We start from the raw sequence: 15,243 nt of genomic DNA on the forward strand, positions 1-15,243 counted from the left end.
AGATGTTATGTTGGATTTTCACTGTTTAAGCCATTTGCTATCGATTGCTAATCTTTTATTGTGCAAATCACACTTTTCTGCTGGATATTACTCAAGAAGAAACAAACTGAAATTAGCCTTAAGTAGTGTTTTATTAAAGTCCTCCTGCAAAAAAAATGTCATGCATTTTGACACCCATTTAATAGTTCCCAAATATCCAATTTCATCCTGTATCAATTTTAGACTTTAAATGTAATTTGGTATTAGCTCGTATCTAAATCAATCAACCTATAAAAATATCCACTCACTATTTACGACTTACATCTCTGCTTTTAATGATTGCAGATATACGTCTGTTAGTTTGTACTTATCCCTAAAACAACAGGGTGTGTCTTTAAACCCAGTTATTCTGGGAAAAACCTCTTTCAGCTAATGACCGTTTCTCACCATGACTGGAATCATACTCACCACTTTTCACAACATTTGCAGATTGTTCCCAAGATGGTGACTCACTTCAGACAGGAAATCTTTTGTGTGTTGAATTCACAATATTTTCTCCACACGTTGTCATTTACATTGTGCTGCCCTCATCTCAACCTCATGTTTATCTCAGTGAAAGTCTGAAATGAATAGCTGGGGATTTTCTCGATCTTATAACCAATGTTTTTGCTCATCTTCTCTACATTTGTTGTTGGCTGCAGGAGATAGAATTGATCACAAGAATTCTGCAAAACACTGTCACAATTAAATGATATTGAAATACATTTCCTATAAAGTCTCATGTATGACATAAACTGTAAATGTGTTATTGTAGTTAAACTATCACCACACAAATTTCTTTATTTCTGCATTAGATCAGTCTTGCCCCATGAAGGCTGACTGTGTATAAGTAGCGAATCAGATATCTAATCTAGATGGAATTTTTTATTCCTACATTTTACATCTACATCTTTTATTCATTGGGGAGGTGTGGGAACATGAACAGTTTATAATCACACCTCTTCCATTTTTGCAGCGTGCCTAGTGCAGAAACTCAAAAAGCAAAACAAAACTTGTTTTGCGTCTATCAAACCAAAAAAATCCCTCTTGAGATTTGGACAGTTTGTAGATATTTGGTTATATTGACATTTAAATGTTAATCATTTTGAAATGTCATACTCTATCCGCAACAGATGGGGAAATAGGGCATCCCCTTTTAACTAGATCAAAAACATGGGGAGGAAATGTGGATCGTGTCGAGTGCAGCTTCATCATCCGACCGTGTTTTTATCACAAGATCGTGTCATTTTATTGAGTGTGGGGCCGACAAAGGAAAATGGAGGGAAAATACACTAGTATTTTAAAGTGACCTGAGAAAATACCTGAAAAATGTAAAAAAAAAAAATACAAGAACAACTGTCTTCTTTAATCAAACATGAAATCCTTAGGAAAGTAACTTGACCGTGATGCTGTCCACATGGCCATAAGGAACATAACATCTTGAGACAACTCCCTTTGACTCATAACAGGGAGGAGAGAAATAGCTGATCGTTTTCTTACCACTCATCTCTACTTGAAAAAGCTGCTTCTGCATTGTCTCGCATTTTATTTTAGGCAATATCTTTCAGGCAATGGCCGGTAGGAACTATTTTAAAGAAGTAGGTCTTCACCCCTTCCTTAAAATGTAAGGTCTGTAATCCCTGAAGCTACCAGCCACTCTCAAAACTTTCATTTACCTAAATGGGAGCTTTGAGAGTATGTGTTTACTCAGCTTTTAGCTGTAATGAGTCAAAACTACATGCTTGTGTGTCACTATTTTAAAGCGTGTTTTACACTAATGCCATTGCAGCGCAAAATTGTTCTATTTTGGTGCTTTTAGGTTAGCACAGTAGCAGCTTTATTTACTACCTCACACTCAGGTCAGGGTTTAAAATGTGTATTTAATTTTAAATAATATGATGCAACCAATATGTATACACTTCTGTAAAAATTAAAGAGTAACCAGTGGTTTATCTTCTTACCTTAATGCAGGGACTCCAGGACACTGCGACAGCACAAACTCATAATAAAGTAAAGAAACAAGACATTTTCAAATCATGCTTACTCATTGTCAATGCTTTGTGTTATACCACTTCAGAAGATGTTTTTAACAGCCGGAAATGTTTCTCTTTTTACACACATTATCACACAATTATTACGCATACATCTAAAATCAATATTAATTTCCTTGCTGAACTAACAACACACATTTATTTATGAAAACAAAACTGTAGCATTTGATTTGGAATCCCCTTATCATGTTCATTGTGTTACAAACTATTTATAAGTAATTAGACAGCTCCAAGAAATATTTGGTGCTTAATCAGAAATAACTTGCATTGGCAGTAAGTGGGACAGCCTTGCTTCCTTTTTTTGAGAATAAATTCTTAAAATACATTGTTTTAATGATGTATACGTTTGGAAGATGTTATACATTTCCACACTTTTAAACCTCCATTTGGGCATCAGTTGAATGTTTCTTTCACTTCCCTAAATTCAGCTATTTTGGTGGATTTGAGTCCAGTTTACACACTGAAGGTGACCAGGCTGAAATCATTGTATCACAAACTTTGTTGAATTACTATAAAGTCTATAAAGACATGTATGTTTGTTAGTCTCGTCTGTGACATCATTTTATTATGTGCAAAATAGTAATGAAAAAACAATAATGACATTACAGTTCAATGTACTGATAACAACATTGGAAACATAAGATGACAACTTCATTTCCTCATATTTATTTATCGGGAAATAAGAAATAAACTACTTAGTTAGCATAGTATCAGATTCTGTTGAAACTGGAGACAAAGAACAAATAATTAAACACAGATGTTGTCTCAAAATCAGGTGTTGAAACAGAAAACAGACATTGTGAGACTTAAGTGACGAAAAAAAAACTCCGTTTCCCAGACTTATTTGCTGCAATGCAAACAGTACGACCAATGAAACTGTTTTGTGGAGACACCTTCCTGTTTTGTGGTGTGAAGTTGAAGAGGGCGCCGCATGAATTACTGTCACAAAACTCTGTCAAGCCAGAGATTAGAAGACAACTTCTGGAAATGGGTAAGAAGGACTTTTATGTTTGTTGTACTGCCTTATGTATTTACTGCAAGCAATTAAATACTGTATAGTTTTAGATAGTGATCTTGATACATATTAACTCTTCATAACATTAAATTACCTTATTTAAACAATATATGAAAAACTGTACCAGGTGTCTTTTTTGCAGAAGTAATGTAAATACATTAATTTGTGAAATAAATCAACTAATTTCATTTAGAAAATCATATTCTGCCCCAGGAATGTATAATTAATCTATCGCAATATTCTGACTGACATCAATATCTGGTGAAAACACCATAGCTAATGCATTTGTTAATTGGTAAAGAAACAAAACCATGAAAATTAACAGCACGGACAAATGATACAGTATAACAAAAACATTTCCTCAACACAGGAAATGGAGTAGTTAGAGGCTACTGAAAGCAGAATTAAAGGTTCAAGCCACAGCACAGGAAATAAGTGATCTCAAAAGAGAAGCATATTGGTTTTGCACACAATATCACTGTGGGTGGAGGGCTATACGAGCTTTGGAGCTGACAGTTTGTGAAGAATCACATTTCATTGCTTGTGGTCTTTAATTTCCCTTTCCCTCATAAAATGCATTAATACGATCCTAATATTGAGAAGCATGAAGCATGACGATAAAATGCACAATGTTTCTCAATAACTCATATTTTAGTACCAATAGTAATATTATGTGCACTTAACAATCTTCAAGTATAAGGAATTATTATGTTTTACGTATGTTGCAGTTTATTGATTCAGATCATCTCACCGTTGCCAATTATTGTAGTTTATGTATTACAATATCATACAGTGCAGCATACAAGTGGTTATGTTCGTGAGCAGGAAGTGGTTTTTGCAATGTGGTTTTATATCAGACTCAGTTGACAGTATGTTCTGCAGATTTCTAGTTTTTGTGCTGATCAATCATCTGACCATTATGTAAATTACATAAACTACATTCCCAGCAGTGATGACGTTCGGCTTTAATACTTTTTTAACCTGTTAATGTTTCTGCAACGTGGAACTTTTACCAATATTTCTTTTAAGCGCTTGCTTCCTTGACTGTGGTTCTTTGAAATCAAATTCATAATGGTCTTTTGGAGTTAAATGCTAAATGCCTTGTCCCTGCTGTGTCTCATGAAGCGCAAGAGGACCAGAGTGAGACATCACAACAAACAGCAGCCAGTGACGAAGAGCAGGGGACAGAGAACCAGGTACTAACCTCAGTCACTGCTGATTAAATGTCAGTTGGCCTTCTGGCAGTAGTCTGGGCAATTTCCATCAGTTACAGTTAATCAGTGACTACAGACATGACTGCTCAGAGTGAGCTGTGTTTTCATTTCCTTTTTTTTGTGAATTTGAGAGAGTGGTGAATTTTTTTCAAGTGCTGATTGTGTGAGTACAGTTGTTTCATCTTGATGGATTATTGTGAAATGAGTAACAAGGAATATGTGATTCTGCTTTGTATCTTGAGAGGGCCATGAAACGCACGCACATCTCACCCCATGAGACACACCACAATATTTTCATTGCACATACAGAAACTACCGGAGGTCTTCACAAGCCAGTATTCTGGTAAGTGAAATGAGAGCTACAATATGAGAAACACAAATTAGCTCATCAAATTTCCAAGGCTGATGGTAGTTGAAAGCCTGGTGGTTTTTGTGGCCTGCCGATAGCATCAATACAGCACGCCACTGACAATCATTGTGAGAATCACACATCGACACATTGACATCAACATCACCTACGCAGTTTTCCAAATAAATGTATCTAGTGGAAATCAACTGAATGTTTCTCAGTGATATTCGCACTCTGGTGTATAGATTGAGATCTGCAGCAAAGGGTCTACGGTGTGTGGCTTTGAGTGCAGACGTTTCCTGTTGGCAACCGTGGATGCATGAACCTCATAGTTTTGTGAATCAGATCTGAAAACAGCAACTGAAAGTTACTGAATACCGGTGAATTTTATGCAGGATCCCAAGCCAAAATTTGCAATTTTAATGTACACACCACCTTCTCATTATTTTAGATGCAGGTGCAAATATAATTTTGTTTCATGTTTATCAGCCAATCAAGACTATTCAAATATATGAAATATGATTTTTAGACATTTTGAGTAGAAACATAATATCTGTAGTGGGAAAAGCAGGTGATATAGAAGTGGAAAGTCAGAGCTGTTGGCTGGGAACAGCATTGTGGAGCCGCTGAACTGTGACTCAGTCCGGGTAATCTTGGTTAGAGGCCTGCACCTTCACTATTACTCACTCTGAAGGCCTACTTCTCGGAACCAGGAACCACATAGAGGAACTTTATTCAATATGAAACCACGTCAAGCTGATTTGTCGAACAATGACTGCTACAGAAATAAAGCCGCTTCTCTGTGTGCTGATTCAAAGTAAGATACTGACACTGTCCATTGTGGCCTCTTTTGACACACAATCTATTGAAATTGATCGATACAACACGCAATGTGAAATTTCACATTTAAATATCGGCATGAAATAACAGAAGTGAGTATTTGTGCTGTGGGAATAATATTGTTGCAGTAAAAAACTGACAACTACCATTTATCTATACCACATACTGTATACACTCCGCATCAAAAAACAATAAGGTTGAGTTTTTTTAAGGAGATAACTTAAAAGCACAATCCCCAAATCAAACTTTTAAAGCCGTACAACAACAACATATTTGTGTTAAATATTCAGACACTGGATCATCTTCATCAACAGTTTCTTTTCTTAATACTTTAATGTTTCATGCTTCTCTTCTTGAAACCTTCTAACTGCTGATTTTGATTCTGCTTGTCTTCACTGTTTCATTTCTCCTTTCTTGCAAACCACAAATAGTGGCATTGTTAATTTCATACACTGAAGTTCTGGGTAGTTGTAACACTTGATAATTCAAATTTTTTGGTATATTAAAATCCTCCTCCCTGTTAATTAAACTAGTTCAGCAGAAATAAAGCAAACATGCAGATAGTTATTACTTAGAAATACAAAGCAGCAACTTTATTCAAAGTTTGTTTAAAACACTTTAATTTACAAAACATTTAAAAAAACATTTTTATTTATATATACAGTATATATATTCTTTTTTTATGTTTGTTTTTCAAAGTGACGTTTGTGATACCAGCGACTGACAACTCTAGACCAAAAACCCCACAAGTCTGCTGCTTTCTCTCCAGACAGGATGTGTAGCGGTTATCTATTGAAAGTAGCGGTAGAACCCTACTCTCTGATTTTGATGTTTCATTTTAACATTTGCATCCCATGAGATGACTATGTGTGTCTTCTTTCCCATCTCTGTAAAACTGGTTTCTATATTAGTGCAGAGGATCATGTCATATTGAGCTACTTGATTTCCATACAAAACAGTTTACATGTCTTCTCTAATGCACCTGTTTTTCTCCACACTATAGGCTTCTCCCTCTGTCATTGAGATCCTCTATGACTCTATGACTGAATGTGAAGAAGAAGCGAGGCCCAAGCCAGTGCTAATGGAGGAGAAGGCATTTGTATCAAGTCTGCACTCTTTTATGAAGGACAGAGGTACTCCTATAGAAAGGATCCCACATCTGGGCTTCAAACAGAGTGAGTTGATGTTCATTGTCACATTGCTTGATGTTGAATGAACATATTATTCACATGTCTTTTTCCCCAGTTAATCTTTGGAGAATCTTCAAAGCTGTTGAGAAACTTGGGGGCTATGATTCAGTGAGTACAAGTTCTTAAGTTGACTATAGTTCATAGTCCTTTGACCGGTGTGTTTACAGGTTTCTAAGTGGAAAATGAGCTATAGGTCAGGTGCTTTAACATCGTGGTTTTTACCACACTGGAGGATATTTAGCTCTCGAGCTCTCGTTGCTCTGGTGTCTTTGATGTCGACACCGTGGGACAAGATCTGAGCGTGCAGCTCATGTTGAAATGGCACTAAAGCGAGGCTGGGGCTCTAAACAGGGTTGACCCTCACCACCACCATCACTGCTGCCTTTGTGTCGTAGGGTGTAAACACAACATAAGCCGCCTACTTACTTTTAAAAATGAAAGTGTGAAAACCAGCAGACTTGTCATTAACTCAAGGAGAGAGAAGACCTTGGGCCAAAACATCCCCTGTGCACAACGACATTTGAACACATTTCAATAAAAGAAGTGAACACTTTTAATTAAGAGTAATACAAATAGGTATAAGATAAGTTTAGGCTTCAAACAATATCTGATCACTACAGTTTCTTCCAAATGGAATGAACTTCCTTTATCCACACTTACTTTATAAAACTGCACAAAAAAATAATAAGGCAATATATCATAAATTATGTTTTGTGCCCCCGGGTGGCAGTCACAATTTAGGCAGCCTTTCAGTTTGTAGGGCACCAGGAGTGATGAACCACTGAGTCTCTTACTTCTCTTACATTTAAATGAAAGGTTATTGTAACCATTACAGACGAGTGTTGCTACATATGCACATTTTCTCACACTGTGTTATCCATCAGGTGACAGCACGGCGTCTTTGGAAGAAAGTGTATGATGAGCTGGGAGGAAGTCCAGGTAGCACCAGCGCTGCCACTTGCACTCGCAGACACTATGAGAAGTGAGCATCCTTTTTTTTCAAACTTACCTGTCAAATCACGCACTGTATCAACTGATTCATAATCAGAGATGTGTTTTGTTTAGGCTGGTGCTGCCCTTTGAAAGACAAATAAAAGGAGAGGAGGACAGACCTCTGCCTGCAAGCAAACCACGGAAGCCATATAAGAGAAATTTGGATGGCAAGGTCACCAAGGCTGAGAGGAAGAGGAAAATGACTCAGTCGGATAGAGAGATGGACTCAGAGATAGAGGTAAGATACTTATTTTAGGAAAAAGTCTCAAAAGGAGAGAAATCTGTATTAGCACATAAAGTGTCCTAAAACATCCCCTGTATCCTTTTATAGATACTCACCCAGAGAAGTCCAGAGGCTGCCTGCCAAAGTGAAGCAGTGATGCATCCTCACCCCGCTCTCTGGGCCGTCACCTCTGATAGACATCGCCCAGACTGCTCTCTGACAAACAGAGCCACCACCGGTCTTTGCACTTCTGTCTATGCCCACCTTGTCCAGGTCCCCACATCCAGCACGTGGACTGCTCATATCCCGTCTGCTGCCGGAGAGGTCATCTCTCCTCTGGAGAAAAAAAAGCGGATGGCTCAGGCGAGCCTTAACTTGCCTCACACTGAGGATAAAGAAAGGCCCTCCGTCATTCAGTGTTCCCAGTCTCCGGCCCGGGCTTCTTCCAGCCGGAACTGTGACTCCTCCGACAGCTCCCCGCTGCCATTATCCCCTTCCTCTTCACGCAGCCCTTCCCCTTACTCGATTTCATCAGAGGACAGTGCAGAAGGAAATGAAGATAATCCTGCATCAGTTTCTCAACTTTCACAAAACTGTACCAGCTCTGTGAAAAATACATCCAGTTGTAGTGAGGAAAGGAAGTCTGTGAGCTGTAGTCAGATATCCAAAGACCCTGCGGGACAGAATAAAGACATCAGCTCCCAATCCGCAGACTCCATTAAGGTCCAGAATAAAGACTCTGACTGGAAGCCAATCCACAAAGGGAGTGGCAAATATTCCAGCCAACCTTTTCAGTCATTCTCCTCTTCCACGGTGAGATTCGATTGGGCTCCAACATCTACCTCTAGTTTCACCAAAGTTATTCCAAAATCTGTTCAGCTTCTGCGGCCCGCTCCTATTCGGCCAGCTTATAAAATCCAGCAGGGCAGGTTGATGCAGCAGGAAGAGTCTCCGACTTGTGCAAAGAAGCAGAACAACATGGCTCCGTGGCTTTATCAGACAGAGAAGAGGGAGAAATCCAGGACAATGCAACAGAAAGTTCCCCCCACTCAGAGTCTGGCCCATTCCACCGCCAGTCTGCCGGTGTCGTGCGTCCTGTCGAGCTACGACAAATCAGGAAGAGGCTCTCGACACCAGCCTCTATTACACCCTGCTTATCTCCCCAACAGAATGAGACTACCTCAATCTCAGCTAATATACCGACACGTCCCGATGAGTCCAGTTCACTCTTCTCTCATAGGGTCAGCTGTTTACCCATATCCGTACTCCATTCCTCTGTTCAATCCCCAAACTGGATATGCCCTACCTGCTATGCATCCCATTTACCCTCACAAGATGTGATTCTTTGTATTTCAACTCTAGACTTCGATAATAATAGTAATACATAAGCGCAGTTTGTTTTGTTTTTAGACTGTAGAAGGCAGCCATTGAGCTTGTTGGCCTCCTTGTCTATTGCACATACTCATTTTGGTGATGCCCTACTTCTGTTTTACACATGGCTTAAGTATGCAACACAGAAATACTTAAGTGATGTGGCTTCACACACAGCCATCCCCCAGTAGTAATCTAGTTACTGTAAGATCATTAACTGTGTGACTGTGTTGACCTTCTGTGGCCAAAACCAAACTACGCTGAAGGGAAATGAAGTCACAGCAGTGATGGCTAGAGATACAGTATTTATAGGATCACAGAGAAACAGGTTCAATCATGCGTTAAACGGATGAATCATTTTTTTTTTTATCTCTTAGCAGAACTGTACTATATTGCTATAGTATGATTAAATGCAAAACAATAAGGCACAGTGTTTGTTCAATGATATATTTTTGTGATTATGCCAAATTTTCAATAGCTGGCCTAAACATAACCAGTTAAACTAAACTAAACCACAGTTGTTGCACATTTGTTCTCACTTGCACAATTTCAATACTTTGTGTTGAAAGCAAAGAACCTTCTTGTTGTACTGTATTGTGAAGTCTGTTGAACATGATGCTACTTTATAAATACTCTATGTACCATGTATCAATGTTTAGATGTTTTCGAAATATACTATAAGCGGATCTCATTGTCATGCAAATGTATTTAAACAGAGAGTAAGTAATTGATCACAGAAAAATGACAAAAATAAAGATTAGAAATGTATGAAAAATCTTTGGTCCTTTGTCTTAGTTATAGAAATGTTTCTTCATACCATATCATACATATTTCACCATATAGCCCTAAACATTTTGAATAGAAACGTTGTCTTTAAGTGATTTTTAAATATGTTTGTCAACCATTTGAACTTTTTTTTGTTTTAGTTGATTTGGAATTTGTTCCCAAATTTATGAGTGATTGACATCATCAGTATTATAGGAATGGTTTTATGTGTTTTTTTCATCATGCAGGAACAAATGGGCTCCATGTATATAAGTAGATCATCAGAGAAAAAGAAAATTAAGTACAGGAGTCACAATGTTATGACAAAATAGACAGAACAAGCTTGTGTTTTCATGTTTTTTCACTGTGCACAGCTATTCAAGCACAAGAAAACGGACCTTTTTCTGAAGTAAGCGATTAGTCATGCAGCCATAAATCTGAGCCATCCTAAAAACATTGCAGGGCAGCATTCACTCTGACTTTAACTTCATGATGTTTTTTACCTTAAACCTTTGTTCTGGGCATGGCCGTGGTTACTGTGGCAATGGTGTCTGTTTATCTGCTTTATGAAATGACAGTCGCTCTCCAGATTGTGGTGCAACCAGACTTGTTGCCCTGCAGGTCTGACGAAGCACAGTTAAGCCCAGAGGAAGCTACTGAGAGAGACTGTGCAATACTGAACGTCACTAAAGTGACCGCAAGATCATTACTGATGAAAATAACGATGAATTATGAGGCAAGAGCAATGAGGAGGAAAAAGAAAAAGAGGAAATCAGACAAATGAGATTCTGCTGCAGGCCACAACATGGTTTAAAACAAGACAGCTGGAACAAACCAAGCAGATGATGCCTCTCTGTCAAATTCACAAAGAGATGCGCAAGGGTGACAGAGACGAGAGATTGTGCAGAGGAGACATGGCATGTTGACTTTGGCTATCTCTGTGGGAAATCGGTTTCCATGTTTTGACTGTGTGTGTGTCTGTGTGTGCGTGTTTGTGTGTGTGTGTGTGTGTGTGTGTGTGTTTGCTGTGTTCATCAGCTATACATATTTTTCATCCAAATTAAAATTCCGTGAAAATGTAATTTGTTGTAACTTCATTATACTTTAAAAATATAGTGTATATAGGGCATAGTACATACAATACATACTCTTTGTATTGATAGTTTAGTACTCAACTCCCTAGGTCAAGACTCTCAGGAAGCACTACGTTTAGGCTGCGTTTAAATCCCGTTCCTACAGATGCTGAAACCAATGAACATGTTAGAAACTCTAGCCTTACTGTCTATAAGGTAACGCATTTGAATGTATAGCCCGTCATTGTTCTCTTTAAACGTTCATCGACGGTACACACGCCACACAGCCTGTGAGGAACCTTGCCTTACAGATCTTACGCAGGGCAAACGACACCAATCTATTCTCGCGAGAATAGCTCTATTGGCGCGAATAAACAAGCAGTTCCTCCAATGAATTTACGCTGCTGTGTAGCTGGTGTTTGTCTCTTCGGGGAACTTTTCTAAACTGCCGTTTGAATCGCTTGACATTTAAAAAGTTAAACAGTTAACGTTTCGGTGAAACTCATATTTCGTAAAAATAAAATTATGTCGGACGCTTTGTCTGATGACGGTGGCGACGTCAACCAGGATGACACTCAGGAGGATGTTATGACCCCGGCGGAGCTGATAGCCAAGCTGGAAGAAGTGAGACGACGTTAAAACACCGTTAACAAGTGTCATGGCGCCTCATATTAGACCGGTCAGCCGTGTATCCTCACAGCTGTGCTCCTCTGTGTCCCCTCACAGGCTTGGCTGAATGAGAAGTTTTCACCGGAGCTGCTGGAGAACAAATCGGAGGTGGTGGAGTGTGTGATGGAGCAGCTGAGTCACATGGTAAATGTAAAACGGGGAATACCTCCAGCTCTGTGGGGTGTTTGTCTGACTAGCGTTACATTTCACTAAACAGCACATACAGTGTGGTGCTGTAGGTAACCATTGTTATGGTATTCATGTTCTCTTTACCCCAAATAAATAAGTAATACAATGCAAAAACCACAATATGTGCCTTTGTTGTGGAGTGGAAGTTCAAAGTGGAATGAATTTCATATACTCATTTCATATGCATAATAAGTATTGTACCTAAAGAATGTACAGCACCGGAGTGAATGTACTTAGTTACATTCCACCTCTGGTGTTCTGTCACTTGTTTACATCATAAATGTTAGGAAATAGGAAGTAGTCTGTATTACTTGGTTTGCTTTACCTTGCTGAGTGAGGAACACATATTTGAAGTTGTTGTATAGATCTATGAATGACTAGATTCTAGTATTCCTATTATTGTCATATTCCAAATCATTGTTAGTCTCCCTGAATAAAGGAAATGTTCATTTTCTGACAGTGTCCTGATCTTTTCCTCCCAACAGGACGCCAACTTGCAGCGGGTGAAGAAAGGCGATGCCAAGGCCAGCATCCATCGCATGGAAATAGACCGGATCCGCTTTGTGCTCAGCAGCTACCTGCGCGCTCGTCTGCAGAAGGTCTGTAACGTCAACAATATAACCGTGTTTAAAATAAAGCTCTCGTTTCACTCACTGCCTGTTGACAGATTTGCCCGATTTTTGTGTAGATTGAAAAGTTTTTCCCGCATGTCCTGGAGAGAGAAAAGTCTCGGGGGGAGGGAGATCCGTCCCTGCTTTCACCCGAAGAGTTCGCTTTTGCCAAAGAGTGAGTATCGTAGAGTGAGGTCAGAGCTGTGTGTTTATTCTGCTGTTTCTGTGACACTGTAACACATGTTGATCTGGTACACAGGTACTACGCCAACACAGAAACCTACCTGAAGGCTGTAGCACTGAAGCGCATGCCCCCCAACCTGCAGACAGTGGATATGCTCAAAGCAGGTAAAATCTTGCTTGTATTATCTTTACTGACATTTACTCTGTTATATTTGTTCCGTCTAGAATGATTTGTGCCTGAACTACAGGTGGTGGCATTTGCTCTGACATTTTCACTGCCCGTCACGCTAAAGTCCCTGTGCTCTGATGTAATCTTAGTCCCTGAGCCCGGCCTGGACTCCTTCGTGTTTCTACGAGTGAAGGAGAGACAGGAAAACATCTTGATTGAGCCTGAAACCGACGATCAGAGGTACATTTTATTTAAAACACCACTAGATGGCAGTGCCCCCTTCTCACACTCGGTACTGTTACATTCTTCTGCATAGATTCTGAAAACAACTGATATTATCTCCATGCTGTCTCTTCTATCAGAGAGTATGTTGTAGATCTGGAAGAGGGCTCTCAACATCTAATGCGGTATCGAACTATAGCGCCGTTTGTTTCAAGTGGAGCCGTGCAGTTAATTTGAACGTGGAGGTAAGTAACGATGAGTTAGTTTGACTGTGTCATCGTTCTCATTAACTCAACTCGGCCCTCACACCCTCTAGCACTGATATCTGCTATTTCATTCCTGCAGATCTTGCATAAGCAACGGCTTCGCAGTGACATCTGGATTTATTTTTAGCTCTCTGTTGTTATTGCAGTGTTCATCGTCTCTTGGCAACATATTATGGAAAGAAATGTCTATTTTAAGAACCCAAATATGTTTCCACTACGGCAGATTTCACTAAACGATGCTTACTACAATTAACATAAAGTCATTTTCGTTGTGACAGGTCTGTCTGCTGGTGTGGATGTTTTGGGCTCCCGGAGGTCAGACAATGAGCAATGGCCAATTTCCATAACATCGCGGTAATGAGGAACATTAACCGGCAGTGATTACATCTGGTCTTCCTCACTGTTGTCAGGATGAAGGACTACCTCGTCGGGACAGAAGCACAGACATTTGTTGCACCATATCTTCAAGACATGTAACTCTAAAATAACACCAAATATGAGGTTGTTTTGTGGGAGAGGTGCTTGTTGAAGAATGAACCCTGTTCACCAAAAACAGCGTTTTCAGTGCTGTGCTGTTATTTTAGGATCTTTTTTTAATCCTGTCACAACTAATCTGCTAATTAATTCTGTTACTTTACCCAGATGACTCACATTATTGGACTTTTTCCTCTGCTGCTCAGTAACAAGATGCACCCGAAGGTGAAATGTCACCAGTTTGCTTGGCATCATAGAGCATATCAGCCCAAAGTGGGTACGTATGAAAATACATGGTGTCCTTTGATTGTCATTTTTTAATGACATTCACACTTAAATGAATAAGAATTACTGTCATTGTAAATATTATAAATCCTGTTAGTGTTCAGATAAAGTCTGTGTATCTCTTCATTCAAAGATTAAAGTGTCTTTTGTGTGCAGTTAAGTGTGGAACGTTGTCTTCTCTGAGACATAATTGTTGTAATAACGTTGTTATGCAAGAGTCTCAAAGGGAGCAATCAGTGCTTATTGTTTGCCCTCACACAAATTGCCCAGTTTTTGGAACTAATCAGGGACTGAGGGGAGAATGAGCTTTGCAAAACTGAACCACGTGTCAACTGACTGTCGTCTTTTGAACCGCACTGCTGATCGAGCTGATACGGAATCCTACAACCCGTGTTATTGGGAGATTAACGACAATATACTGAAGGTCTCGATGATCTAACCAGGAAAGGTTTGGTTAGATGCATGATAACATACAGAGAAGCATTTAGAGTGCTTATTATGCTATTATTCATATGATCTTTTAGAACTTGAAAATGTGGATTTGAGGAAAATAAATACACTCGTAAATGATTGAATGATTACAAAAGTATTTCATTTTATTATTTCTTAAATGCAGCACCCAACATCATTGCTTTACCTCATTCAGCTTTCTGGTCTTAAATAGTCAAATCTTTACCAGTAGAACCCCTTCTTAGCAATTCTTCAGTCCCCAAGATGTCACCGTGTGTGGTACATTTGGTTTCATGTAACTCAATATGTGCACACGTACTTGGATTGATTCCCGAATAGCTTCCTCAGTTAGGTGACTGGCACGCTGAGTCGTTTTGTAATCCTAACCCTCCTGAGCGTCACGCATACTGATTTACTATGGGGTAAGGGTGACTGGGATCCAATGACAAGTCTGAGAATAGAGCCTTAGATGACTGGAATAGTTTCCACAATGCAGAGTTGCATACAGTAGACCTGTATGTCCTCAATCGCTTAGTCAGCACTGGACAACCCCGTTTTGAGGTGACAATACAGAGACCTTTATTTTACAATAACATGTTTTTGTCTTGACAGTCGAATACAGA

The 15,243-nt window shown here is 39.2% G+C and overlaps 2 protein-coding genes across 2 annotated transcripts; both read left to right on the plus strand.

Moving 5' to 3' along the window:
• The first annotated feature begins 2,986 nt into the window (after window positions 1-2,986).
• arid5a (AT-rich interactive domain 5A) lies at window positions 2,987-10,004 on the plus strand. Its single transcript, XM_068703486.1, has 7 exons — window positions 2,987-3,060; window positions 4,210-4,280; window positions 6,491-6,662; window positions 6,733-6,785; window positions 7,562-7,659; window positions 7,743-7,908; window positions 8,002-10,004. Exons 1-7 carry the CDS (start codon window positions 3,057-3,059, stop codon window positions 9,232-9,234), a joined length of 1,797 nt encoding a protein of 598 aa, XP_068559587.1. The 5' UTR covers window positions 2,987-3,056; the 3' UTR covers window positions 9,235-10,004.
• Window positions 10,005-11,493: 1,489 nt separating this feature from the next.
• gins4 (GINS complex subunit 4 (Sld5 homolog)) lies at window positions 11,494-14,325 on the plus strand. Its single transcript, XM_068703744.1, has 8 exons — window positions 11,494-11,726; window positions 11,829-11,915; window positions 12,446-12,559; window positions 12,649-12,746; window positions 12,831-12,919; window positions 13,073-13,163; window positions 13,286-13,390; window positions 13,690-14,325. The coding sequence occupies exons 1-7, from the start codon at window positions 11,628-11,630 to the stop codon at window positions 13,380-13,382; spliced, it is 675 nt and encodes a 224-aa protein (XP_068559845.1). The 5' UTR covers window positions 11,494-11,627; the 3' UTR covers window positions 13,383-13,390; window positions 13,690-14,325.
• The last annotated feature ends 918 nt before the right edge of the window (window positions 14,326-15,243 follow it).

Source organism: Cebidichthys violaceus, unplaced genomic scaffold (genome assembly GCF_023349555.1).
Source record: "Cebidichthys violaceus isolate CVI_PGR_0920_01 unplaced genomic scaffold, fCebVio1.0.p SCAF_9, whole genome shotgun sequence".
NCBI lineage: Eukaryota > Metazoa > Chordata > Actinopteri > Perciformes > Stichaeidae > Cebidichthys > Cebidichthys violaceus.